Source organism: Oratosquilla oratoria, chromosome 35 (genome assembly GCF_046742065.1).
Source record: "Oratosquilla oratoria isolate Oo_2021 chromosome 35, ASM4674206v1, whole genome shotgun sequence".
In the NCBI taxonomy this organism is placed as follows: Eukaryota; Metazoa; Arthropoda; class Malacostraca; order Stomatopoda; family Squillidae; genus Oratosquilla; species Oratosquilla oratoria.
Genome location: NC_134811.1, coordinates 34663821 through 34691233, shown reverse-complemented (window position 1 = coordinate 34691233; position 27413 = coordinate 34663821). Strand labels below are relative to the sequence as shown.

The 27413-nt window shown below is 39.6% G+C and overlaps 2 protein-coding genes across 4 annotated transcripts in view; one reads left to right on the top strand and one right to left on the bottom strand.

Annotated features, from left to right (window-relative positions):
- LOC143018643 (E3 ubiquitin-protein ligase TRIM23-like) overlaps positions 1-3387 on the bottom strand; it is a 53048-nt gene extending 49661 nt beyond the window's left edge. For both annotated transcript variants that reach the window (XM_076174213.1, XM_076174212.1), the window contains exon 1: positions 3214-3387. In XM_076174213.1, coding sequence (XP_076030328.1) covers positions 3214-3277 — 64 coding nt within the window. In that variant the 5' untranslated portion in view covers positions 3278-3387. The remainder of the gene's footprint in view (positions 1-3213) is intronic.
- A 5388-nt stretch (positions 3388-8775) lies between these two features.
- LOC143018642 (vacuolar ATPase assembly protein VMA22) lies at positions 8776-27341 on the top strand. Of its 2 annotated transcripts, none has more exons than XM_076174210.1 (3): positions 8776-8894; positions 22226-22330; positions 26316-27341. In XM_076174210.1, exons 1-3 carry the CDS (start codon positions 8889-8891, stop codon positions 26901-26903), a joined length of 699 nt encoding a protein of 232 aa, XP_076030325.1. In that variant the 5' UTR covers positions 8776-8888; the 3' UTR covers positions 26904-27341. The 2 variants fall into 2 exon arrangements, with proteins under 2 accessions (XP_076030325.1, XP_076030326.1); XM_076174211.1 differs by lacking the exon at positions 8776-8894 and adding an exon at positions 21777-21864.
- Positions 27342-27413: the final 72 nt, after the last annotated feature.

Sequence of the window (27413 nt, the reverse complement as noted above, 5' to 3'; positions counted from 1 at the left end):
TCCCAAGTCTGACAGAAATGGATTTAGATTTTGCACCGATTATAGGAGAGTAAATTCAACAATTAAAGATTCTTATCCAATCCCTAGGATTGATGATTGTGTAGACAACTTGGGTAGTGCTAATTTTCTTATGAAAATTGATTTGTTAAAAGGTTTTTGGCAAGTTGGGTTAACAAAGAGCTAAAGAGATTTGGAATGAAAAATAGCAGTGGATGTTTCCAGAGACTTATACTATAAGATATTCAAAATTGTACCGTTTACATTGATGATATTGTACTATTCACTGAGACTTGGGAAGAGCATCTTGTACTTTTGAGGAGAGTAATTGAAAGATTGAACAAAGCACATCACCCCATATGCAGAAACCATGGTTTGAGCATTTTGTACAAAACTGTTCTCCACTAGCCCCTTCCAGACAGCAAAACAAAAACTGAACTGGTGACCATGGCTGATTTCCTGGGAGCTACAAGTCTCCTCCACGAGAAAAGCTGAGCAACATGTTGTTGACCAAAAGATATTTTCCATTGCCCACTCCAAATAACACTATAATCATGTCACCTCTCCTTTATAGTTTTAAGTCCTATACATCTGGGCCCAATCCAGAGACCACATACCAGCCCCCTGGGGTTGCACTTCTTTGTGGAGGGGGAGGTGGGTGCTACCTTGTGAACTGGAATTACGCCTTGGCTGGTCATTTGTCATCCTCTTTCCACTTCCGCTAACAACCCCTACACAAGCACTTCTTCCATGGGTGACTTATGGGCTTGCCAGGTGGCCAAAGCTAGTTACCTGGGAGCCATGGGTCTCCTAAGGCCATAGAAAGAAAGGGTCTCCTGCCATAGAAAGAAAGAAAGAAAGAAAGAAAGAGGAGGAGGAGGAGGAGGAGGAGGAGGAGGAGGAGAAGGAGGAGGAGGAGAAGAAGGAGGAGGAGGAGAAGAAGGAGGAGAAGGAGAAGAAGAAGAAGAAGAAGAAGAAGAAGAAGAAGAAGAAGAAGAAGAAGAAGAAGAAGAAGAAGAAGAAGAAGAAGAAGAAGAAGAAGAAGAAGAAGAAGAAGAAGAAGAAGAAGAAGAAGAAGAAGAAGAAGAAGAAGAAGGAGAAGAAGGAGGAGAAGAAGAAGAAGGAGAAGAAGAAGGAGAAGAAGAAGGAGAAGAAGAAGGAGAAGAAGGAGAAGAAGAAGGAGAAGAAGAAGGAGAAGAAGAAGGAGAAGAAGAAGGAGAAGAAGAAGGAGAAGAAGAAGGAGAAGAAGAAGGAGAAGAAGAAGGAGAAGAAGAAGGAGAAGAAGAAGGAGAAGAAGAAGGAGAAGAAGGAGAAGAAGAAGGAGAAGAAGAAGAAGAAGAAGGAGAAGAAGAAGGAGAAGAAGGAGAAGAAGAAGGAGAAGAAGAAGGAGAAGAAGAAGGAGAAGAAGAAGGAGAAGAAGGAGGAGAAGAAGGAGGAGAAGAAGGAGGAGAAGAAGGAGAAGAAGAAGGAGAAGAAGAAGGAGAAGAAGAAGGAGAAGAAGAAGGAGAAGAAGAAGGAGAAGAAGGAGAAGAAGAAGGAGAAGAAGAAGGAGAAGAAGAAGGAGAAGGAGAAGAAGAAGGAGAAGAAGGAGAAGAAGGAGAAGAAGGAGAAGAAGAAGGAGAAGAAGAAGAAGAAGAAGAAGGAGAAGAAGAAGGAGGAGAAGAAGAAGGAGGAGAAGAAGAAGGAGGAGAAGAAGAAGGAGGAGAAGAAGGAGAAGAAGAAGAAGGAGGAGAAGAAGAAGGAGAAGGAGGAGAAGGAGGAGGAGGAAGAGGAGGAGGAAGAGGAGGAGGAGGAGGAGGAGGAAGGAAGAAAAAAATAAAATAAAAAATAAATAAATAAATAAATAAAAAGTGATTGCCCTTGCCCATCTATAAAAATATGCCCAAGCAAACTATCTTCCTATTTTTTATTTAAAAAATTATATGTATTTAATGCCTATCCTTGATATCTAACAGCAGTCTTAAAGGGTCACTCCAGAAACCGACTGCTGGAACTCCATGGAAATTCATGCAGTTTCTAATTTCTCCATATTTTCACAAGTAATTCCCATGTAATCTTGAAATAATATGCTAACCTTGATTTTAGTCCTTGCTCCTTTCAATTCTATACATAACCATTTTGGAATTTCAGTTCAGTTCCCCCTAATTTTCTTTTGCAAGGGTGTTTTTGATGTGAATGCTGGAGTCATCAAATGATTAACCCTAAATTCTCATAAGAATTAAATATAAAACCATCCCTACCTCTCACTTTTGAAAAATTGAATTTTTTTTTTCTTTTTTTTTTTTTGTGCCTAACAGGACACCTGGTACAACAAATTGACTGGTCCATTATACAGTGAGTCCTCCTTATACGGTAATTCTTTATCCAGTCAATTCACAGTTACAATATAATATATAATATATATAATATAATATATATACAGTAAGAAAAATTCACAGATACAATATCCGCTAGATATTTTGAAGAGGAAAGAGCAGGGAGAAGGTACATATTCCATATCCTATTATTACATGTTATAATGGGTTCGGTATACAGTAATTTCAATTTGTGGTAAGGTGTTCAGGAATGCACATGTACCGTATATCGAGGACTTACTCATGTTACTGTATCTAATACCTCCTAGTTTACTATATTTGCTAGATTGAGGTGCAAATTTGTTACTGCTCTGAATTCTCTCAACAAATTTAATCTACATGCCTTTTTGCGATAAAACCACCAATGAATACACCAATTTGGTTATATATTATTCACAAATATAAAAAGTAAAAAGAAAAACCAAAATGAGGACCTATTTCCTACTAGTAAACTAAAGAACATATTATATTATATATTTGGGCAAATAAATTAATAAATCACTCGTTCATACACCAACATAAGATATTAACCATAACTGGCATTAGAAACACAAATATCAGACAAGATTAAACAGCAAATATGTCGATTGGCCACAATCTAAGACTAAATCTAATGGTTGATTACTGACTGGTACCTAAAGTAGGCTGTACCTTCAAGAAAACTCTTATATAACTATTCTTCTTAACAAATTACATGCAGCATTCTACAATGTTCACGTGTACCGCACACCCATGTTAACAAAGTAAAGTGCTGTTTTTCATAATTACCACTTCAAGTCCTATTTTATTTCATTCACATATCATATAAAACCCCTCACACTATTTTGGAGGATTATCATTATCAAAGATAGCCTACTCTTACCTTTTAGCTTGTACGAGGTACCACATTTGGGGCACTTCCTAATAAGCTTCTTCATTAATTCCATCTCGGCATTAATGATTCATATAACCTGTAGTGCCCAAATACATAAATTCTTTCATGCCTTTCCAGTTGACTTTTTCACAATTTATCATGCGCAGTCAACACCTCTCTCGACGTTCGTTACGATTTTGTGAACGTTACATTGGTTAAAATAGTAATAATAAAAAAAATCCAGTGTTAAAATACACAAGTCAATACTAATAGAAAATAAAATACACTTCATTTAACAGCTTAAGTAATTTACATAAATAATCTCTACTAAACGTTTTAGAATGTCGAGAGTCAAGACCCATACTATGTTCCCGCCTGTGTTCTTTTGTATTTCTTTATTTGTATAATTTATGCACCTTATGTAATTTGAGTGACTCTATATGTTTGTAAAAATCCAAGAGTCACTAAGTTATTTAACATTTTGCTGCACAACGGACATGGGCGTCGATTCACGGCCATCTTAATCCGAACAATTGGCGCTTTCAAGCACATTAGCCAGTGTTTGAACTATTCACCCTATTTTCACTGTCCTTCTAGGAAGTATATGCTACTTAAATCCTTACTATAGAGATCATAAATGGCCAAATATTTTATACTACCACCTTATGTAATGATAAATGAAAACCTTTGTGGCCATGCGGAAAAATAAGGCATGCCGAGACGGCATCACTCCCACTCATTGGCAGCCCTCCCTTGCGCGTAACAGCCTTTGGTATGGACTATGTAGTGGTAGATAGGAGTATAATAGGAAGAGTTAAGGATGTACATGTTCTAAGGGGAGAGAGTGGGGGAATATTAGATCATTTTTTGGTTGAAGGTAAGTTGAGAGTGGAGGATAGATGGAAAAGGACAAAAGGTAGGGAGGTGCTCAGAGTGAACTGCTAAGGGGACCCCCCCACCCAATTTTTTTTATTTTATTTTTCTGAAGGATCTTGCTGATTTTTTCTGTGTGATATCTAGGTCTGAGGAAACCTTCACAGCTTGAGTTTTATTCAGATCTGACCAGTATTTTTTTATTTTTTTAATAAAAAACGTAAAAAATACCATATTTTTGGGCTTCTTTCAAATCCTATCTCCTCTTACAATTTTTATTCGATGTCTTCTATTTTACAGCAAAAGAATCTTCTACATATATTAAAAAAACAAAATAGAATTTTTTTAATATCTCTGTTCAACGCCGAGGAAAAAAAAATACAAAAAATGATCGAAAAAAAACGCAAAATTTTGACTATGACACGTTATTAAAAAAATTCTATTTAACATATGCAAAAAACTCTCTATGTCATTTTTTATCATTTATCTAGCTATTAATAGAGACCTCATATGCAAAAATCGGTTGAAAATTGAGGGAGGAGATAGACTTTGTGTATCAAAAACTTACATTTTTCAAAAACGAGTGTTAATTTTTTTTTCCCTTAGTTTGACTAAATTTTACATTGGACCTCCTAAGACCCATTGAAAACAGGTTCCATTGTATTTTCATGATGATTTTGCATCTTTCAAGTAACTCAGGCACTTTGTACCCTCCTACAGTGTATGATATTTTTCACTCAAAGTGAGGGTCTCATAAGGCGCCACCTCACTCTTTGTCGCAAAGTTTGAGTTCTTGGTCTAGAATGACCCAGCAAGGTAGTCTGATTGCTGGTATTTAGCTCTCTTTCTTTTCTTGGGTTTCCTTTCTGGTGTTGGAACAGGCTCTTGCTGCATCAGGGACATCACTGTGAGGTTTGAGACTCTAAACCCAAGGTGTTGCAACAAGGAGGCATCCTTGTAGCCACTTGTTAGCAAACAGTTGTTTGCGTAGAGACAACGTGTCTGATATAGGTGTAGAGGACAAAGGATCAGGTGCTGAGGATGTGGATGTAGATGGTAGGGAGAGAGCTGCTGGAGGGAGTACTAGTGGTGGCGGCGGAGGTGGTGATAACAAAGTTGATGCTGGGGTTCTTTCTTTCTCCCCTTGAGTTGCTAATGTAGACGTTCTTATCTTCTGCAAGTGTGCCTTTTGTTTGGATAGCTTAGGCATGGCTAATATCTTCAAATATCTCTTCACTGAAAAATAGATGCGAATTTCACACGGCAAATTAGTGAACGCGGCAAGCTAGCGTGTACATGTCCTTTACTTTGTAAGGCTCAGCCCACTGCCAGTCGTGCAGGCTGAGCTTCCTCACACCACATACTCACGTCCATGCCGGACGTAAGAGAAAACTTTATGAGTGCATCAAACGCAAAAAAAAGAAAAAAGAAAAAAGAATAGAGTAAAATATGGTCAAAACGTATGTAAACAATGGTCGTGTGCAGCATGTGGCTGCCGGGGGGAGGGAGGGTAGGCCCTTTAAACCCTTTAAAAATGGCGGTACGATAAAAACACTTTACCAGCATCTAGAGCAAGATCCCTACTATGTATTTATGCAATAAAAAAATTTTCTTAAATCTGGGGGTGGGGGTTCCCCTCAAAGGAGAAAGAAAAGGATGAGGACAAAAAGAAGCTGAGAGAGGAGTGGGAGGGAGTGAAGGATAGAGTAGAGGGAGTCACAAGGTGTGCAAAGATGGTGTGTGGAACAAAGAGGACGGGAGGAAATAGAAGGAAGGGTAGTGAGTGGTGGGATGAGAAAGCAAAGAAGGGTGTAGAAGAGAAGAAACGAGCTTTCACAGATTGGTTACAAAATAGGACGAGGAAATCATTTGAGAGGTACAAAGAAAAGAGAAGAGAAGTAAAGCATAAGATAAAGGAGGCAAAGAGGAGTGCAGATGTGAAATGGAGTAAGAGTATGGCAGAAATTATTGAAAGTAAAAAAATGATGTTTTGGAAAGAAATTGAGAGATGAAGAGGAAGCGAATCAAGTAGAAAAGAAAAAGTAAAAGGTGTAGATGGAGAGATGATAATGAAAGAGAAGGCAGTAAAGGGAAGATGGGCAGATTATTTTAGGGAGTTGCTAAATGATTTAATGAAGCGGCCTTGCTGTGGATGTGCTGTGTCCTGCGACACTGCTTCTGACACAGGGCAGTGGACAGGGTGCAGGGATGACCCGTCATCTAGGAGGTGCTAAGATGGGAGGGAGGGTGGAGGGGTGTGGAGTGTTTTCGGGGATGAAATGGGTGGGAATGTTTTTGTGCCTTGTCCTTTTTGGCTACCCCCCTGGTAAGGGGGAACAAAAGCCTTGGTATATGTATGTATGCTAAATGTGAAGGAGGATAGGGAGGGAAAGATAGTTGCAGTGGGAAATGCTAAGAAAATGACCATGATGAGTGAGGAAAATGGAGGAGAAATAAGGAAAGATGAAGTGAAGGCAGTTGTTAAGATGATGAAAGCAGGTAAGGCATCAGGTCTGGATGGATGTCATGCAGAATGTCTAAAAAATGGAGGTACAGTGATGGTGGACTGGCTGGTGAGGTTATTTAATGTTTGCTGGAGAGAGGGTAGAGTGCCGGAGGACTGGAGGAGTGCCTGTATAGTTCCGCTCTACAAGAGAAAGGGGGAAATTGTGAGTGTAGAGGAACAGTGTGGGTTTAGGACAGATAGAGGTTGCGTAGATCAGATTTTTGTTGTGAGACAGATATGTAAGAAAGCTATAGGAAAAGGTAAAGATGTTTTTTGGGCTTTTATGGATTTGGAAAAGGCTTATGACAGGGCAGGCAGGAAGGCACTGTGGGAGGTATTGCAGATATACGGGATAAGAAGAAAGCTTTTAGGAGCTGTCAAGAGTTTTTATGAGAGTAGTAGAGCCTGTTTCAGGATTAGAAATGGAGAGAGTGAGTGGTTTGAGGTAAAGGTAGGACTTCGTCAGGGATGTGTTATGTCACCCTGGCTGTTCAACTTATACATGGATGGGGTGGTGCGAGAGGCAAATGCAAGGGTAGTGGGTCAGGGATTGGAAATGGTAAAAGAAAATGGAGAAAAGTGGGAGATAGGCCAGCTGCTGTTTGCGGACGACACTGCGCTTGTAGCAGGATCAGAGGAGGGATTGAGGAAGTTAGTGAAAGAGTTTGGGAAAGTGTGTGATAGAAGGAAGTTGAAGATAGATGTTGGTAAAAATAAGGTGATGAGATTACAAGGGAGAGAGTGGCAGCAGACTGGAAGTGAGTATTAAGGGAGAGAGACTGGAGGAAGTGGATAGTTTTAGATACTTGGGTGCGAATGTGGCAGGAAAGGGAGGAGTAGGGATGGAGGTAGAATATAGATTGAGAGAAGCGAGTAAATGCCTTGGTGGATTAAAATGTATAATGAGAAATAGACATTTGGGAATGGATGGTAAGAGGAGATTGTATGAAGGAGTGATTGTGCCGACAGCACTGTATGGGGCAGAAACATGGAACATAAAAGAGGAAGAGAGAAAGAGTTTGGAATGTGTTTGAGATGAGTTGTCTGAGAAGTATGATAGAGGTTAATAGGCTGGATAGACTGAGAAATGAGGAGGTGAGGAGAAGAACGGGGGTGGAAAGGAAGTTGGGAGATAGGGTGGATGAAAGAGTATTGGGATGGTTTGGACACTTGGAAAGAATGAGTAAAGAAAGACTAGTGAAAGAGATGTTGAAGGCAGATTTGGAAGGAGTGAACATGAGGGGGTGCCCTAGAATGAGATGGATGGATGAGGTAAAGGGGGCTTTGGGGAAGAGGGGAATGTCTGCTGAGGAAGGACAGGAGAGGACAGAAAACAGGAGTGAATGGAGAATGGTTGTATATGGATAATATTGTGATCCATGAGGTGGAATGGGTGGGGGATGGGGTGAGGTAGTATGTGTGAGAAAAAATTGACGCAGCATGAAGGGATTTCTCCTCGTCTTCTCCTTTTCTGCATGAGGGTACGGAGAGGGGCGTCGCCGACTTAATGAAGCGGCCTTGCTGTGGATGTGGTGTGTCTTGCGACACTGCTTCTAATCCAGGGCAGTAGACAAGATGCAGGGTGCCATATAAGAGAGAGGGGAGAGGGTAGACGGGGGTGGAGTGTGATAGGGATGGAATGGGTGGGAATGGTTTTTATTTATTTATTTTATTTGTTTGCTACCTACCTCATAAGGGGAAATGATATCTTTATTTCGCAAAATAAAATTGTCACCAGACGAACTACCTTCAAGATGCCTTTGTACATTTTTATCTGGTTGTTGCCGCTGTTGTTGTACAGTAATTCCACAAGCGATAGAAAAACAGCTTATACAACTTACTTGAGTTATACGTTAAAATTATCAAGTTTTCTGTAGTTCTTAATAGAAGAAAACGTAATATTATCGAAGGTTTGTTCATTTGTATGTATATTACCTTACAATGCAATGCAGTGATTTGTATGTATATTATCATACAATGTAATTCCACTACATCGTCTGTTGTCAATGTAACTATTGTTTTGTATATTCGGCGTATATTTATAATCTATCCAACCACCAGAAATTATATTCAGTAAGTCTCCTTGAAAAACATATGCATTTGTTTATGCATTTTTAATGTAGAAATAATATTTTTTTTCATTGGGAAATAAGGTTGATGACATTATTTTCAGGAAAAAAAAACCAGTCAGCTGACTAGGTGAGTTTCCCTTCTGGTAGTAAACATTACACAAACACTGACAGACGACAATCTGAAAGTTCTTTCAACCCTGTGATTCCAGCTCCAATAAACCATCTCCTCTTTCATGATAGTATGTAATACATATCTTATTTGTGCTTTGTAGTTGTCTTGTACTTTGTCACCAATAATTATTGGTGACAAAGTACAAGAAGGAAAGAAGTGTTGATTATAATCAACACTTCTTTCCTTCGTGTGGGCACTTTTGCACCGAAGAGGTGGATACAATGTACATACATAGAAGTGGTGGTATATTAAATATTTGGGATCAGAATGATCAACATTGTTCTTTGCTCTTTGTACATCTTCCATTTTTCTCGTCTTTTTAATTATAGCAACAGGGAGTGATTCAGTGTTTAATTTTCATTGTTCTAGGCATTCAACACTATAAACTAAAGTATAGATATAGCGCGGTCTCACTAATTGCCGAACAAAACCGAGAAAAGCCGAACAAAACAACAAAATCCAAACAAGGACGGGTTTTGCTAAAATGCATACTTCTATATATATATGGTTGCATTATTTGAACTATTTTCTTAAAAATGTATGATTTCCATGTAATATGATCAAAGAGAAGTTACGTTTTTATCCTCTGCAAAATTACCGAACACAGCTACGATTCGTCCAGCCCGCCGTCTATGATCACTGGTGGTATGGATCAAACTACACTCTTTTAAGTTTCTTACTGTTGTGTTAAATTACATGAAAATCACACATTTTAAAGAAAAGAGTTTAAATAATTCAACTATATGCAGTCTATTACACTAATAACACAACAGTAAGAAACTTAAAAGAGTGTAGTTTGATCCATACCACCAGTGATCATAGACGGCGGGCTGGACGAATCGTAGCTGGGGTCGGTAAAATTGCAGAGGATAAAAACGTAAGTTCTCTTTGTTCATATTACATGGAAATCACACATTTTAACGAAAATAGTTCAAATAATGCAACCATATGTATATAGAAGTGTGCATTTGAGTAAAACCCATCATTGTTTGGGTTTTGTTGTTTTGTTCGGCTTTTCTCGGTTTTGTTCGGTTTGTTCGGCAATTAGTGAGACCCGATATAGCGAGTGTTACATTAGCATTTAATTTATGCTCTTGGATTACCCTCTTATTTTTATTTATTTATTTTTTGGCCATAATTTTCCCTCCCAGTTGGAATGTTTATAAATATAAGAATTCAGATGGTAATCAGGTTCTCCATTCTTGTATTTTGCTCTTCAGGAGATTTATTTTTTTGTAGAGATTTTCTCAATGATGAATCATCATAGATAAATGATGATAAGGATTGATTTTTAGTTTTACAAAATTAATGCAACACAACTGAGACTGTATGCGATTTTTTGTTGTCCTTTGTGGTTTTAAAGCCTATAAATAACCCCTTGTTGATTACAGTTGATGTTTTATTGGAAGAGGCCTTATGTGGCCTGTGACTCCAGTGTGGCAGCCTGATTTCTAGTATGATGTTGGTGCTGGTCGCGTGCAGTGTTAATGTGTGCTCTATAATTATATATTTGCTCTTGTCCCTCCCAGAATTTGTCTAGCCTTGCCTCAAAACTTTTGACTGTGTCTGCATTTACCACCCATTCTGGCAGCTCATTCCAATTGTTAATGACTCTGTTATTAAAGGAATACTTTCTCAGGTCCAACCTTGCTCTTGGCTTAAATATTTTCCGACTATTTCCCCTTGTACTGGACCCCTCTCTAAATTCAAAGACCCTCAGTGCAGTTTCTGTCATATAAACCAGTGACGATTTTGTATGTCTCAATTTGGTCCCCCTGGGATCTCCTGTATGCCAAGGTGGGCAAGTTCAACTTCCTCAGTCTCTCTTCGTACGATAACTCATTGAGGGATGGCAATAATTTAGTTGCTCTCCGCTGTACATTCTCCACAGCCTCCAAATCCCTCAACAGATGGGGACACCACACCGGGTTGGCATACTCCAAGTGTGGCCTTACAAGAGCTGTGTACAGAGGCTTGAGAATGTTTGGTTCTAAATGTTGAAAGGTCCTTCTGATCAGCCCTACTAACATATTGGCTTTATTGATTTTTTCTGCCAAGTGGCTGGAGAAATTTAGTTTGTCATCTATGATCACCCCTATGTCTTTTTCATTTCCTGTCTTACTGATGTTGCTGTACAAACTATAACCCTTCTCTTCCATTGTGGTCCTCCCTATCCTCATACACTTGCTCTTCTCTGGATGAAAACTTAGGAGCCACCTCTCTGTCCATTCTTTGAGTTCATCCAGGTCCCACTGTAACCTATCACAGTCTTCATTGCTTTGTATTGTCCTGTATATCTTAGTGTCATCTGCATGTGGATACACTTTACTTCCATTCACTGCTGCTTCTGGCAGGTCATTTATGAATATTACAAAGAGCATGGGGCCAAGAACAGAGCCCTGCGGGACTCCGCTTGTTACTTCCTTCCATCTAGAAGCCTCTCCATTTATCAACACCCTCTGTTTTCTCCCTGTTAGAAAGTTCTGAATCCATCTTAATATTTTACCTTCTATCCTGTAGCTTGATATTTTTTCCATCAGACGTTTATGTGGTACTCGGTCGAAGGCTTTCATAAAATCCAAATACACCACATCCACAGCCAACCCTTCATCCATTGCCTCAGTCCAGTCATCCAGTACCTTTATAAACTGTATTGTAGTTGATCTCCCAGAAATGAAGCCAAATTGTTTCTCACTAAATAACTTATTCTCCTTCATATACCTAATTACCTCCTCCCGCAACAGTGACTCCATAACCTTGCATAGGACACTTGTTAGGCTGACAGGTCTGTAGTTTCCTGAATCACATTTGTTGCCTTTCTTGTAGATGGCCATGACATGGGCAATACGCCAGTCCTTGGGTACCACTCTGTCCTGCAATGAGCTGTTATATATAATTCTCAGTGGTTCCAGTAAGTCCTCCATCATTTCCTTAATTACCCTTGGATGTATCCCATCGGATCCGGGTGATTTGTTCCTCTTGAGCTTTTGCAGGGCATTCCTTATTTTGTCTACAGTGATTACCATACTATCCAGTGTCGTTGCCTCCCTTATAGCTGCCCTAGGTGGATCTTCCTCTGATTCATGTATGAAAACCTTTGAGAATTGCTCTGAGAGTATGTCAGCTTTTTCCTTGTCACTTGATGCCTTGGTCATGTGTTTGAATGTTGAAGTTAATTCTGTCATTATTGATGTAGCTGAGATGAATGAATCTCCACTGAGGCCCCCTGAGGGACGTGCAACCTCTGTACCTCACCACAGTGGTTTAATCCTGCATGGTGAGGTCATATGTATGGGGAGAAGTGCTGCATGTGAAGTGTTTTTTGATATGTTGGAATGGCTGTGGTTGTGAATGAAGTCTGAAATCAGCGTAATCAGCTCAATCATACTGATTAGATGCTATAAGCATATATATGGGACACTGATCTATTGCACCTCTGATGTCAACCATTGTGGTCTCTTAATCTATGTGAAGGATGGGAGTGGTTATGTGTACAACAAAACTGGTGCACTTGTGATGTATCAGTTATATATCTTTAAAAATTATTACAATCCAGTGATTTTTTTTATTGAATGTGGGGCCAATGATAGATATCTACGCGTGTTCCTGCAAGATGGACAGCAGAGTTACCCATTTTCAAATCCCATCAACCATATCACTTCAAAAAGGAGGTGCAGACATTTTATCTCTGGATTGGACCTAAATGTCAACTTCAACTGTGTTTCTTACACCTTTTTACATACACAGGGCTGACAGATGGTGACTGCTCCCCTCTTTCAACTACTTTCAGCCACTGACATAGAAATAGTCCCACACCAATACAACACAGACAACAGTCCAAAGTTTCTTCCCAAGAACCATTGCCAGCCACTGTGGGGCTGTAGGGTTTACACTTAGTGGAACTTGAGGCAACAGTTGTCATTGTTATCTTTTGAATGCCTTGATCTGGGCAGTGGGGAGGGGAGAAGGTTGACCTTTTACCCATAAGGAGCTAAAATGAGAGGGAAACCAGGGTGGTGGATGGGAGTAAAATGGGTGGGAGTGGGAGTGTGCCTTTGACTTGGCTGCCTCCCTTATTAGGGTCATTCCATAGGCTGTCTGGAGGAATAATCCCCTGCTATATAGGTCTGTTGAATGTAATATGTAATAAATAGATCTCCTACGGGGAAAAAAGAAAAGGTGAAACATTACCATGAAAGATTAATGACCAGTGACATAATTTTATTAATCTTAAAGATTAGTAATGCCATTATTTTTTATTTCTGATGATTTCTCATTGAAAATAGATTCTTCAGAAAAAATCAGAAACAAACTATTAAAAAAGAGAGACTGATAACTAACTGAAACTTTATAAATACCAAAACATGTCCTCACAACATTCAGTATGATTTTTCTCAGATAAGAATTTTCCAATTGTTTTGTATTTTGTTTGCAATTGAAAAATAATATTGTTATAGTTGTCAAGTGTAGATATTGTCAATATTGATAAAAATCTTTGCTGTCTTCATGTAGTTATTTTTAGTATAAATGCAATATTTCTTAGATGATAATTGTTCAATTTTATTTACCTAGTTGTATCTTACAGGAAAGGGGAGCTAAGCTCGTGGTGTCCCATCTTTGTATCTCTCCATATCCAGTTTGCTCTTAAATTCTTGTATTGTTTTTGCACACACTGTTTTTTCATCCAATGTGTTCCATACATCTACCACTCTGTGGGGAAAGCTGTTCTTTTTCAGGTCCCTTCTATAATTGTCCTTTTTAAGCTTCTTTCCATGTCCTCTTGTGTTTCTCCTATCCCAATTTAGCAAGTCTTCTCTGTCAAGAACTTCCATGCCCTTCATAATTCTATAGATGGTCAACAAGTCACCTCTTTCTCTCCTCTGTTCCAGAGTCGGCAACTCCAATTTTATCAGTCTTTCTTCATATGAATATTTTGAGAGTTCTGGGGCCATCCTTGTAGCTGCTCTCTGGATTCTCTCAATCTTCTTTATATTCTTTTTTGTATTGGGTGACCACAGTGTTGCTGCATACTCCAATTTAGGCCTTATCATTGTGACTACTATTTCCTTACCATTTCTTCATCCAAGTAGGTAAAAGCCACTTTTATTGCTCTCAGTAAGTTGTAGGTTTTGCCAACACCCTTGTTTATATGTTTGTCAGGGGACATATCTTTTGTGGTAATCCCAGGTCTTTTTCAGATCCTTCTTTCTTAACTTCTTTTTCACCAATTTTATATCTTCCAGATTTTTTTTTTTTTTTTTTTTTTTTTCCAAACTCCATTATGCTACATTTTTCTGTGTTGAATTTCACATCCCACTTCTGACTCCCTACCCAAACCCTGTTTATATCTCTGTAATGATTTGCAGTCTGTTTCAATACTTACTCTCTTCAGGAGTTTTACATCATCTGCAAAGAAGCTCATATAACATTCCACTCCTTCATCCATGTCATTCACATAAATGGCAAACATTATTGGGGCCAGCACTGATCCTTGCGGAACTCCACTAATTACCTCTTCCCAAATAGAAGTCTTGTCTCGGAACACTACCCTCATTTTTCTTTCATACAAAAAGTCCTCCATCCACTTCAGTAGGTTACCTTGTATCCCTCCTATGGTTTCCATCTTTATTAATAGTTTTTTGTGAGACACTTTATCAATTTTTTTTTGTAGATCTAGGAAAGCACAATCAACCCATCTGTCCCTTTCTTGTATTATATCTAGTAGCCTCGAGTAAAAGCAGATAAAATTTATGGTGCACGATCTTCCTTGTCTGAATCCAAATTGTCTCAGATTTAGTATATTATTCTCCTCCAGATGTTTTATCCATCTATCTTTTATAAATTTTTTTCGCAGATTTTTGCTACTGTGCTTGTAAGGGAAACTGGTCTGTAATTTGTTGGGTCTTCCTTATTCCTCCTTTATAGATTGGTACAATATCAGCATTTTTCCAGTCTTGTGATATTTTTCCTTCTTTGAGTGAGCAACATATTATGTTGTATATTTTGTTTACTAGTTCTTATTTACATTCTTTTAATATCCAATTTGCTATTCCATCTGGGCTGTGTGATTTTCTGACATCAAGGTTCCTTATTCAATTATGCATCCTTGTATCTAAGTGCAGTGCCTCATTCTGGCACTCCCAAGACAATAACATGGTACATCTTCCCAAGGTGACTTGTATACCCATCCAGAGGCCATTGTTGGTTACCTGAAGGTCCCAGGTTATTATACTTATTTGTTGTACTTTTTTATTTGTGTATTTTATTTATTTATTTTGTCTCCCCCTTTATGAGGAAGAAGGAGCCTGTTGGCTTATGTATCAGCATATGTATCAGCTGTCCCCCAACCCCCTGCTGCTGTCCTGTACCATTTCTCTGAGTATTCATTTTTTGCTGTGGGGGAATTCCCTGTGGTGGGGGAAAAGAATACTGCCACCAAGTATTTCCACTTGGATTGTAAGAGGCGTGAAAAAGGGACGGGGAGTGGGACTAGGCATCCTTCTCCTTGTAGCCCCACATGGGACATTCCTAAACAAAAAAGTAATGGCATAAGAGGGTCTGGGAGTTTTCCGACCAGCACCCTAAGGTTTGGGTCTTTTAATGTGCATGGATGTAGTACAGATGAGAGTAAAAGGGAAGAGATAGGTAGTATGTTTGTGAGAAGAAAGATGGATGTGTTGGCTTTGAGTGAAATTAAGTTGAAAGGGAAGGGTGAGTGTAAGTTTGGGAGTGTAAGTGGGAGGTTATCAGGAGGGAAGAGAGGGCGAGGGAGGGAAGGGGTGGCTATTTTAGTAAGTGAAGAGATAGGTAAACGTGTAGTGGAGTGGAAGGAGGTTTCCTCAAGGATAATGTGGATGAAGGTGAAACTGGGAAAGGAGATGTGGGTCTTTGTAAGTGCATATGGGCCTGGCAGTGAGAAGAGTGTAGAAGAAAGGGAGGCCTTTTGGATAGATTTAAATGAGTGCATAGAGGATTTAGGGAGAAATGTCAATGTAATAGTACTGGGAGACCTTAATGCTAGGGTAGGAAATGGTCCAATCGATGGAGTGGTTGGGAAATGTGGAGTTCTAGGAAAGAATCATAGTGGAGAGTTGATGGTGGAAATGTGTCTAGAAAGAGAGTTGATGATAGCAAATACAGTGTTTCGGAAGAAAGTCAAGCATAAGTACACATGGGAGAGGGTGGTGGATGGAAGGGTGGTAGGTAGAGCGTTGATGGATTATGTAGTGGTAAATAGGACTATGATAGGAAGAGTTAAGGATGTACATGTGCTAAGGGGAGAGGGTGGGGGAATATCAGATCATTTTTTGGTGGAAGGTAAGTTGAGAGTGGAGGATAGATGGAGAAAGAGGAAAGGGACAAAAGGTAGGGAGGTGCTTTGAGTGAACTCTTTAAATGAAAAGGAAAAGGAGAAGGAGTACAAGAAGAAGCTGAAGGAGAAGTGGGAGGGAGTGAAGGATAGAGTAGAGCTAGGTGTGGAGGAAGAATGGGGATGGTTCAAGGAGGGAGTCACAAAGTGTGCAAGGATGGTGTGTGGAACAAGAAGGACAGGAGGAAATAGAAGGAAGGGTAGTGAATGGTGGGATGAGGAAACAAAGAAAGTTGTAGAAGAGAAGAAGCGAGCTTTCACAGATTGGTTACAAAATAGGACGAGGGAGTCATATGAGAGGTACAAAGAAAAGAAAAGAGAAGTAAAGCAAAAGGTAAAGGAGGCAAAGAGGAGAGCAGATGTGAAATGGGGTAAGAGTATGACAGAAAATTTTGAAAGTAATAAAAAGATGTTTTGGAAAGAAATAAGAGAGGAAGAGGAGGCGAATCAAGTAGAGAAGAAAAGGTAAAAGGTGCAGATGGAGAGATGATAATGGAAGAGAAGGCAGTAAGGGGAAGATGGGCAGAATATTTTAGGGAGTTGCTAAATGTGAAGGAGGATAGGGAGGGAAAGATAGTTGCAGTGGGAAATGCTAAGAAAATGACCGTGATGAGTGAGGAAAATGGAGGAGAAATAAGGAAGGATGAAGTGAAGGCAGTTAAGATGATGAAAGCAGGTAAGGCACCTGGTCTGGATGGATGCCATGCAGAATGTCTAAAAAAAGGAGGTACAGTGATGGTGGACTGGCTGGTGAGGTTATTTAATGTTTGCTGGAGAGAGGGTAGAGTGCCGTAGGACTGGAGGAGTGCCTGTATAGTTCCACTTTACAAGGGAAAGGGGGACAAGTGTGAATGTAGTAGTTTCAGAGGGATTAGCTTGTTAAGTGTAGTTGGGAAGGCTTATGGGAGGATCTTGATTGAGAGGATTAGGAGAGGAACAGAGGGAGTAATTGGTGAGGAACAGTGTGGATTTAGGACGGGTAGAGGTTGTGTAGATCAGATCTTTGTGGTAAGACAAATATGTGAGAAAGCTATAGGAAAGGGGAATGATGTTTTTTGGGCTTTTATGGATCTGGAAAAGGCTTACGATAGGGTAGACAGAAAGGCACTGTGGGAGGTTATGCAGATATATGGGATAGGAGGAAAGCTTCTAGGAGCTGTCAAGAGTTTTTATGAGAGTAGTAGAGCTTGTGTCAGGATTAGAAATGGAGAGAGTGAGTGGTTCGAGGTAAAGGTGGGACTTCGTCAAGGATGCGTTATGTCGCCCTGGCTGTTCAACTTATACAAGGATGGGGTAGTGCGAGAGGTAAATGCAAGGGTAGTGGGTCAGGGATTGGAGAGAATTAAAGAAAATGGAGAAAAGTGGGAGGTGAGCCAGCTGTTGTTTGCGGATGTGTGAGCAAAATTTGACGCAGCCCGTCTTCTCCTTTTATGCATTGGGGGACAGAGAGGGGGGGTCGCCGATTTAATGAAGCAGCCTTGCTATGGATGTGCTGTGTCTTGCGACACTGCTTCTGACCCAGGGCAGTGGACAAGGTGCAGGGATAACCCATCATCCAGGAGGTGCTAAAATAAGAGGGAGGGTGAGGGGTGTGGAGTGTATTCAGGGATGGAATGGGTGGGAATTATTTTATGCCTGTTCCTTTTTGGCTACCTCCCTTGTAAGGGGGAAAAAGCCTTGGTATATGTATGTATGTATGTGTATATAATTTTTTTCTTCTTATATTGATAGTTATTTATTCATAACTTCCAGCTATTTTAATGCATTTTTGCATTTACCTATCGAATTCAGATCCTCTAGAAAGATATGACTGACAGTGTCAAATGCTGCTAAGATTAAACATAACCAATATTCCACACTTTCCATTGTTTATTGTTCTTACTACAGGAGATCATTCATTACTGAGCAGAGTGTGTAGTTATGGATTGTGTTTCCTATTTGGTTTGAGGTGTGGAAGGGTAGTTATATTGTATGGTAGCTGTATGGGAAGGTTTGGGCACATGGAAAGAATGAGTGAAGAAAGACTAGTAAAAGAGGTGTCAAAGGCAGAGGTGGAGGGAGTGAACATGAGGGGGCAACCAAGGATGAGATGGATGGATGGAGTAAAAGGGGCATTGGGAAAGAGGGGGATGTCTATTGAGGAAGGAGGGGAGAAGACAGAAGATAGGGGTGAGTGGAGAATAGTTGTGTATGGATGATGCTGTGATACATGGAAGGGATGGGGGAGGGAGTATACATGAATGGTATTGTGATGTAGCCCAAAGGGATTTCTGTCTTCTCTTTTTCTGCATGAGGGGATGGAGAGGGGGGAGGTCACTGATTAAATAGAGTGGCCTTGCTGTGGATGTGCTGTGTCTTGCGGCATTCCTTCTGACCCAGGGCACTGGGCAAGATGCAGGGATGACCCATCATCCAGGAGGAGTGAAGAAAAGGGTGGTGAATGGGAGAGGAGTATATATAGGGATGAAGTGGATGGGAGTGAATTTATGCCTTTGACTTTGACTATCTCCCTTGTAAGGGGGAAAAAGCCCTTGGTATATGTATGTGTGTATTCAGGTGAGATCTGAGGTTTTGTGTAGGCTTTTAAGCTGTGAAATATATCCTGGAATTGTTTATATCACTAGTGGAATATATATGTTAATGATGTAGATTTTCCTCATATATATATGAATGAAATAAACTTCCTGGACAGGTAGTGCAATGTAGTTCAGTTCGAAGCTTTAAGACTCATTTAGACAAACACCTGAGCAAGGTGCTGTAATGATTTTAATTTGTTTTATATTATTTATTTTTATTTTGTTATCATTTGTCTGTTTGATTTTCATTTGTTATTAGTTATGTGTCAATTTGTTATTATTTACTGCTTACCTGTTTGTTTGTTATTCAACTACACCTGTGCATTTATTTATGTATTTTGTTTGTTGCATACATTATTATATATATTTTTTTATTATTATGATTTTTTTCGGATCCGACCTAGATATGGACCAAAAGGTCTCCTGTCGGCATGCCCCGCCTTTGTAATCCTTTATATACAGTCAACACCATGGGTATTGGCGCGAAAAATGTGTGCCAATACCCGTGACAAATTATTAAGGACCCCCATTATACACCTAAGAAAACCGACACTGGTATTGGTGCGAAAGCACATGGTAGAGTAGACGGAGCTTAAGTCCCACGTGCAGACAATAAAGATCTCAGTTGCCTATTGAATAACTCAGTTGCTTTTTGTGATTAGTCATGACCGCATCAATTGTTTTTTTCTGCTCTGACGTAATGTGTTTTTTGTGGGATTTTTGTAATAATGCCACGAGGCCCAGAGCTCACAAGGGAGAAAATTGCAGCAATAAGCTCACTTTATAAGGCAGGAAAGTCTAACAAGGATATATCAATTCAGACCAGAGTATCGTTGTGCAGTGTCCAGAGATGGACAAAGAAATGCAAGACAGCGGGAGGTGATTATCCCCCACTCCAAGTCAAGAGGACTGGACCAGCTAAAAAGACATCAAAAAGGACTCTGAAGGTTATCCAAAGACAGATGGAAGCTGAACCAAGGATAACAGCTAAAGAATTGAAAGAAAAAATCCAAAACTCTTGCAAGATGTGTCTGTTAGGACAATACAACGCCGCCTCAAGGACGATTTGTCTTATGATCATTGGGCACCATGACGCAAACCTCTTCTGACGGAGAAACAGAAACACAATCGTGTGAAATTTTGTAAGAAATATCTGAATTGGGACAATGAAAAGTGGAAGAAGGTTTTGTGGACTGATGAGGCTACATTTAATGTTACTGGGAACCGAGGAGGTAAGGTTAGGCTCCGTCCGGGTACCCTGATAGTGTCATGGTATGGGGTGTGTTTGGGTACTATGGTGTGGGCAAGCTAGTTATATTACCTAAAAACACAACAGTGAACAAGGAATCATATTTGGAACTGTTGTGTGACCATCTTGAGAATTGCTTTGATGCCTGTAAGAGTGAGGTGTTCATGCAGGATGGTGCCCCTGCACACACAGCAAAACTAGTCAAAGAATAGCTTGAATTTGTAGGAGTGGATTACATAAACGATTGGCCTGGTAATAGTCCAGATTTCAATCTAACTGAAAATGTGTGGGCACTGATAAAACGAAGACTACGAGGACGTAACACAGCAACTGTGGAAAAGCTTGTGAAGGAGATTAAGGACATTTGGGACAACTTAGAACCCTCATTGCTCCAAAGACTGGCTGAATCTGTTCCTCGACGCCTTGAGAGCTGTCTGAAAAGGAAAGGACTACCCACAAAATTATTAGGGGCTGGTAGGTTCTACATATATGTTAGTATTGCACTTGTTTTAGTGCTACAGATGAAAAAAAAGCATCGCGCCAATACCCGTGGTTAAGTCACTTAGAGAAGATATATTGTGTTGTTGTCCGGAGATTATAAGTGTGGGGTATTGTAGTATGGGGTATTCTGAGTCTTCTGTATGGTGGTTGCATCTGGAGCAGTTTGAATCTGGGGCCAGGCCTATTCTGTGTTGGTATGGTATTAATGACAGATGATGTCCTGAGCACAGACTTGCTAGTGTGGTTCATGTCTGGTGTAGGAGTGTTTTCTCTGTAAGACTTGTATCTGGGGCTTGAATTTTGAGTAATGAGTTTGGCAGACTTGTTTAGTTATTTGGGTGTGAATGTGCTTGTGTGTGGATGGTTTGGTTGGTAGGTTGTGGTAAATATTTTAGGAGTATGCTGCTGGTATAGTTTTTTCACTGCATTCTGTTGGTAACGCTTGTGAAATGTAGTGTGAAGGGATTGTGTTATTAAGGGTTCTGGCATAGAATTGTGTTCCTCTCATTTTCATGTGATGTTCTATTGGGGGATTTTGGTTCCTGTATGTAGGTGTCCTATACAGGTAATTTTGATGTATCCTGTAATTACTCTCAGTTGTCCATTCTGCAGTGTTTGTAAATTGTTTTTATTTGATTTGCTGATTGTTAGGAACCATGCTGTGTAGGCATATCTTAGGGGAGTTCTTATGACCTGTTTATACATGGTTATTATTATTATTATTATTTTCTTTTTTTCCAAAGTCAGTGCTAGTGATGGTTTTCAATAGATTTGTTTTCTTGTTGATTTTTTGTTGTCAGGTCCTTGACATATGGGCTGAATGTCGAGCATTTTTGGGTTCCTTTTCAACGGAAGGGTTTGACAATTTCATATTACAATGGGGTGCTTTTTTTTATTTGTGGTGGTCTAGATTGAGCAATGTTACTATTGATTATGGGGTGAATCTTACATTCTGTTATATCTAAGCCATTGTTCCAGTTTGTTCAAGTAGACATTGGTATTTAGTTCTTGTTCAGGAGTTGGTTGAATAGTATTACACTGTGAGGGCCTCTATTGTAGTCTATTTGTACCCGAGATACAGCTGATTTTGGTTACCCTGCATTGTCTTCCTGCTCTAAAGTTGGTTAACCACTTGTCACTGTTATAGATATATTTTAATAATCTATTTGGAAGAACACTAAGACTGATATCTTCTAATTCTGCTAGTACAATGGAACCTCTGATAATGAACTTAATTCATTCAGTAACTGTTCTCAAACCCAAACATTTGCAAGCTGTAATGGTTACAGCTAACATGCCAAAGCACTACTGAGCCAGTGGGATTGTCTGTACAGGCATATAGGTATGTTTGTACCCTGAAGTATCATTCATTAACAGAGAAAAAAATTTCACTAAACTTGTCCATTAACTGATTTGTTAGATTGTGCATTTGTTACCCAAGGTTCAACTGTATGTTTATTTTTCCAGCTGCTTCACCTGTCACCTTATTGATATTGGACGTTAATATTTCCTCACTTTTTTCCAGATATTTTTATTTGTCTTTTCATATTCTGAAAGAGGCAGATGACAGTAGTTTTTGAAAAACACAATTTCCTCTATGTGCATTAGATTTTTTCCTATCTATAACATTATTTTGTACTTGATAAACAAAATTTCAGTACTGAGTAAGTTATTGAATATTTATCTTTCATATATTTTTAAAGGGCTACCTGACTCCAGCAATGGAAAAATTGAGTTATGAAGAAGTGTGTGACTCACTGAACACCATTTCAGTGAGGCAGTTGTCCTTAATGGATCAGCTCATCAAGGTAAACCTACATTTACAATTGCTTAAATTATTTCATGATATTGAGCTTACAAGTTCTACCTTACTCCCACCCTTTGATCAATTGTTCCCACAAACTGAGGGAGCTAGAAATAGGAGCCGATCCTCACCTGTTTCACTCCTTTATGCATAAACTATGTGAAGATTGCACCTCATAATTTCCCAACCTCATTATCAGGTCATTCCCAATGTTCCCTATTCATGGAACAGGTCATCAACTATCACTTGCACACATTTTCACTTAGCATGACCAACATGTTCTTTTGGTTCCATAAACCTTTTCATTGGTCACCATCTTGTTCTCATTACCAGCACCACCGATTTGTGCATCCACAGATAATATCTACTACCATCCATACTTGTAAAATGACTATGGTATATATACCACCCCACGTTGTTACCCAATCTCATCAGTACCCATCCCATTATAAATCTTATCTTGCCTTGACTTGTCATGCTTTGTAATTCCATTTTCAAGCTTGTTTCCAGTGCCCATCATATGACTTCTTTCATGCATTCATTAGCCAATCTTGTTCTCATACATAAATCAGTTCCAATTAATGCCTCATGTATTATTTATATTGCTTCCAGACAGTTTTTAATTTCTTTATACTGCCCACAGACCACCTACCTTCCTTCTCTTCCTTTTTGTGTGATTTATTTCTTCCTCCTTATAAATACTAATGTGTTAGTTCCCAGATGTCTTTATCTGCTGTGTCCACTCAGCCTTGTCCTCCAGCTAACCTTACTAAATACATTCACCACCTCGTGAAGCTCTTCTGTGGCTCTGTTAGCAGAATAGTGTCATCTGTGTAACACTTTTGGCAGCAAATAATTTGGAGATGAAAAAAATAAAAAGTTATATGAATGACTGATTTAACCATGATGCTGTATGGAACAGACTTGGAATGGAAGGGAGGTGGAGAAGAGATGAATGTTTTTGAGATGTGTTTGAGAAACAAGACAAGTGTTACAAGAAATGTGGAGGTGAGGCAGAGAAAAGTGGTGGGAAGACATCTGTTAGATAGGATAGAACAGAGTGCTGAGGTGATTTGAGCATATGGAAAGAATATATGAGGGAAAGAGTAGCAGAAGTGGATGGAATGAGCTTGAGAGAAAGATTGAGAATGAGATGGATGTATGAATGTGGTGAAGAGGGCTTTGGATGGACATGGTATGTCTGTTGATCAAAAAATAAAAGTGAACAGAAGATTGTGAAGGGTTGATATGGCCAGAAAGGACAATATTTTCACCTGCTTCATGATTTATTTTAAGTAGTGGATGGAAGGGTGGTAGATAGGGCATTAATGGACTATAAAGTGGTAACCAGGAAAATAGTAAGAGGAGTTAAGGACATGTTCTAAGGGGAGAGAGTGGGGTAATATTAGATAATTTTTTGGTGGAAGGCAAGTTGAGAATGGAGGATAAATGGAGAAAGAGGAAAAGGACAGAAAGTAGGGAGGTGCTTAAAGTAAATTGTTTCAATGAGCAAGAAAAGGAAAAGAAGTACAAGAAGCTGAGAGGAGTGGGAGTGAAGGATAGAGTAGAACTAGGAGTGGAGGAGGAATGGGAATGGTTCAAGGAGGGAGTCACAAGGTGTGCCAAGATAGTGTGTGGAACAAGGAGGACAGGAGGAAATAGAAGGAAAGGTAGTGAGTAGTGGGATGATGAAGCCAAGAAGGTTGTAGAAGAGAAGAAGCAACCATTCACAGATTGGTTACAGAATAAGATGAGAGAATCATGTGAGCGGTATGAAGAAAAGAGAAGTAAAGCATAAGATAAAAGAGGAAAGCAGATGTGAAATGGGGTAAGGGTATGACTGAAAGTTTTGAAAATAATAAAAAGATGTTTTGGAAAGAAATTAAGAGAGGAAGAGGGGGCGAATCAAGTAGAGAAGAAAAGATAAAAGGTGCAGATGGAGATATAATGATGGAATAGACGGCAAGAAGAGGAAGATGGGGAGAGTATTTTAGGGAGTTGCTAAATGTGAAGGAGGATATGGAGGGAAAGGTGGTTGCAGTGGGTAGTGCTAAGAAAATGATAGTGGTGAGTGAGGAAAATGGAGAAACAAGGAAAAATGAAGTGAGGGCAATTGTTAAGATGATGAGAGGAAGTAAGGCACCTGGGTTGTTATATGTATGTAGGTATGTCAGGGATTGGAGATGGTTAAAGAAAATGGAGAAAAATGGGAGGTGAGCCAGCTGTTGTTTGCGGATGACACTACACTTGTGGCAGGATCAGAAGAGGGATTGAGAAAGTTGGTGACAGAGTTTGGGAGAGTGTGTGAAAGAAGAAAGCTGAAGATAAATGTGGGTAAAAGTAAGGTGATGAGATGTACAAGGGGTGAAAGTGGCAGCAGACTGGAAGTGAGCATTAAAGGAGAGCGACTGGAGGAAGTGGATAGTTTTAGATACTTGGGTGCAAATGTGTCAGGAAAAGGTGGAGTGGAGGTGGAGGTAGAATGTAGATTGAGAGAAGCGAGTAAATGCCTTGGTGGATTAAAAAGTATATTGAGGAATAGACATTTGGGAATGGATGCTAAGGGGAGACTGTATGAAGGAGTGATTGTGCCAACAGCACTATATGGAGCAGAAACATGGAACATAAGAGAGGAAGAGAGAAGTTTGAATGTGTTTGAGATGAGGTGTCTGAGAAGTATGATGGGGGTTACTAGGCTAAATAGAGTGAGAAATGAGGAGGTGATGAGGAGAACAGGGGTGGAAAGGGAGTTGGGGGATAAGGTTGATGAAAGAGTATAAGGATGGTTTTGACACATGGAAAGAATGAGTGAAGAAAGACTAGTGAAAGAGGTATGGAAGGCAGATGTGGAGGGAGTGAACATGAGGGGAATGTCTGTTGAGGAAGGACGGGAGAGGACAGAAGACAGTGGTGAATGGAGAATGGTTGTATATGGATGATGATGTGATGCAATAGGTGGAATGGGTGGGGGGATGGGGGTGAGGTAGTATGTATGAGCAAAATTTGATGCAGCCCGAAGGGATTTCTCCCCATGCATGGGGGTACGGAGAGGGGGGGGTCGCCAATTTAATGAAGCGGCCTTGCTGTGGATGTGCTGTGACTTGTGACACTGCCTCTGACTCAGGGCAGTGGACAAGGTGCAGGGATGACCCGTCATCCAGGAGGTGCTAAGATGGGAGGGAGGGTGGAGGGAAGTGGAGTGTATTTAGGGATGGAATGGGTGGAAATGATTTTATGCCTTTTTCTTTTTGGCTACCTCCCTTGTAAGGGGGAAAAAGCCTTGGTATATGTAGGTAAGGAAGGTGTTGCTATATGAAGCAGCGAGTAAATTTTCTCAGGCTGTTGGCCCTGCTGTAGAAGAGCTGTGCCTTGTTGCATTGCTTTTGATTTAAGCAAAATGGCAGGAGACAGGGAAACCTTTTATCCCCAAAGCACTGAGATAGGAAAGGTGCATGATTGGGTTTTGTTTTTAACAAGGGTGTGTACTTTGATGCAGCCACCCTTATTACCCTTTTATAAATGGGATGGCTAAAAAATAAAAGTGCACACCTATAATCACAAACAAATGAAATCCACTAAAAAATTTATTAAGGTATTGACTGCATAGTTGATATGCACTCAATATTTTAGGGACTTGCACCCAAAAGACCTGACCCACATGGCACTTACATCAGGGGCCGATCTTCACTCAGAACAGCTCTCTTCCTTGAGAAAATACTTTACTATTCCTAAGTTTATTTCTTCATTTTCCCATGCTCCTGTAGTGTTGGTGCTGGTGGTTAGGAGGGAGAGATAAGAATTTCACTATTGTAGCCAAACCAAAACAGGGTCTAGGAGGAATATTCTCGTTCATGTTACTTATATGATCAGTATCTGGGTTGATATAGCAACATAAATAATACTGCAATATCCCCATTGATACCTTATGAATGAAGAATAACATTTATAGGATTTTGATACACCTAAATCATTTCATATTCTTCTTGCAGACCAAAAAACAACTAAAGGATGTAACAAGTGAAGGCTTTTTCCTACTTGGCAAGAGTCGTTACATTATGGGGAATACTTCTGTGTCCACTTTGCAGCTACCAGGGGAAGACTTCACCGTGAAAGCTTTAGTAAGATCCTACACAAGTGATGAACATCAAGATGATCTTAAGATTCTTACCCGCAAGTTTGAGCTCATGATGCAGAACCCTGTTGTTACAGCAGATGAAGAAGAGACAGCAAAATCATGTGAGGATGACTGTAACAGAGTTGTAAGAAGGCGAGGGGAGAAAAACACAAAAACAAATGAAAATAAAGAACAGGAAATCAAAGACGAGTTGGAAAAGGAAGATCAAAACAAAAATACGTCTCCTAGTAAAAAAACAGTAAACCATGATCCTATTCGTTGGTTCACAGCATTACCACCACAAAGTCTGCGCCAGTCCCAAAATTGCTTCAAGAAAGCATTGCACTTAAGTGCAGATTGTGCTACCATACAGGACCAAATATTGCACAATGTCAGTCAGTACAAGCAGTTACTGAAATGTAAAGAAAAATACCAACAAGAAACGGAAGAAAGAGAACTGTAATCCCCCCCCCCAAAAAAAAAGTCCAATGTATAGCATACTTTGCATGTTGTTGTAGGCTGATTAAAAAAATGTCATTCCATAAACTTGGTAAATCGCTTAATCCTTTTAAAAGTAGATTCTTTGTTAAAACTATCATTCAAATATAGGTTTACCTATTGCAATAGACAAAACCTAATTCGGTAATTAGGAATGTCTACTCCATACTAATTTAAATGAAAACTGGTCTTGAATTATACAAGAATTTTGTATTATAGAACGTACTGTGTATTGGGATCAAGGACATATGAAAGGCATTCATTTATGTGTGCTTTGATTGCGCCAGCCTCTTATAAGGGGAAATGGGCCCTTGATGCATATATTTGTATAGTTGTTTGTTATGCTGCATTTTTCAATGTACATAATTTTGTATCTATTTGAAATAAAGTGGTTTTGTGAATGCTTTATTGTATATACACACCTTGAGAATTTTCTTTTAACAGTTCAGTGCCATGAGTGAGTGGGGCTTTAGGT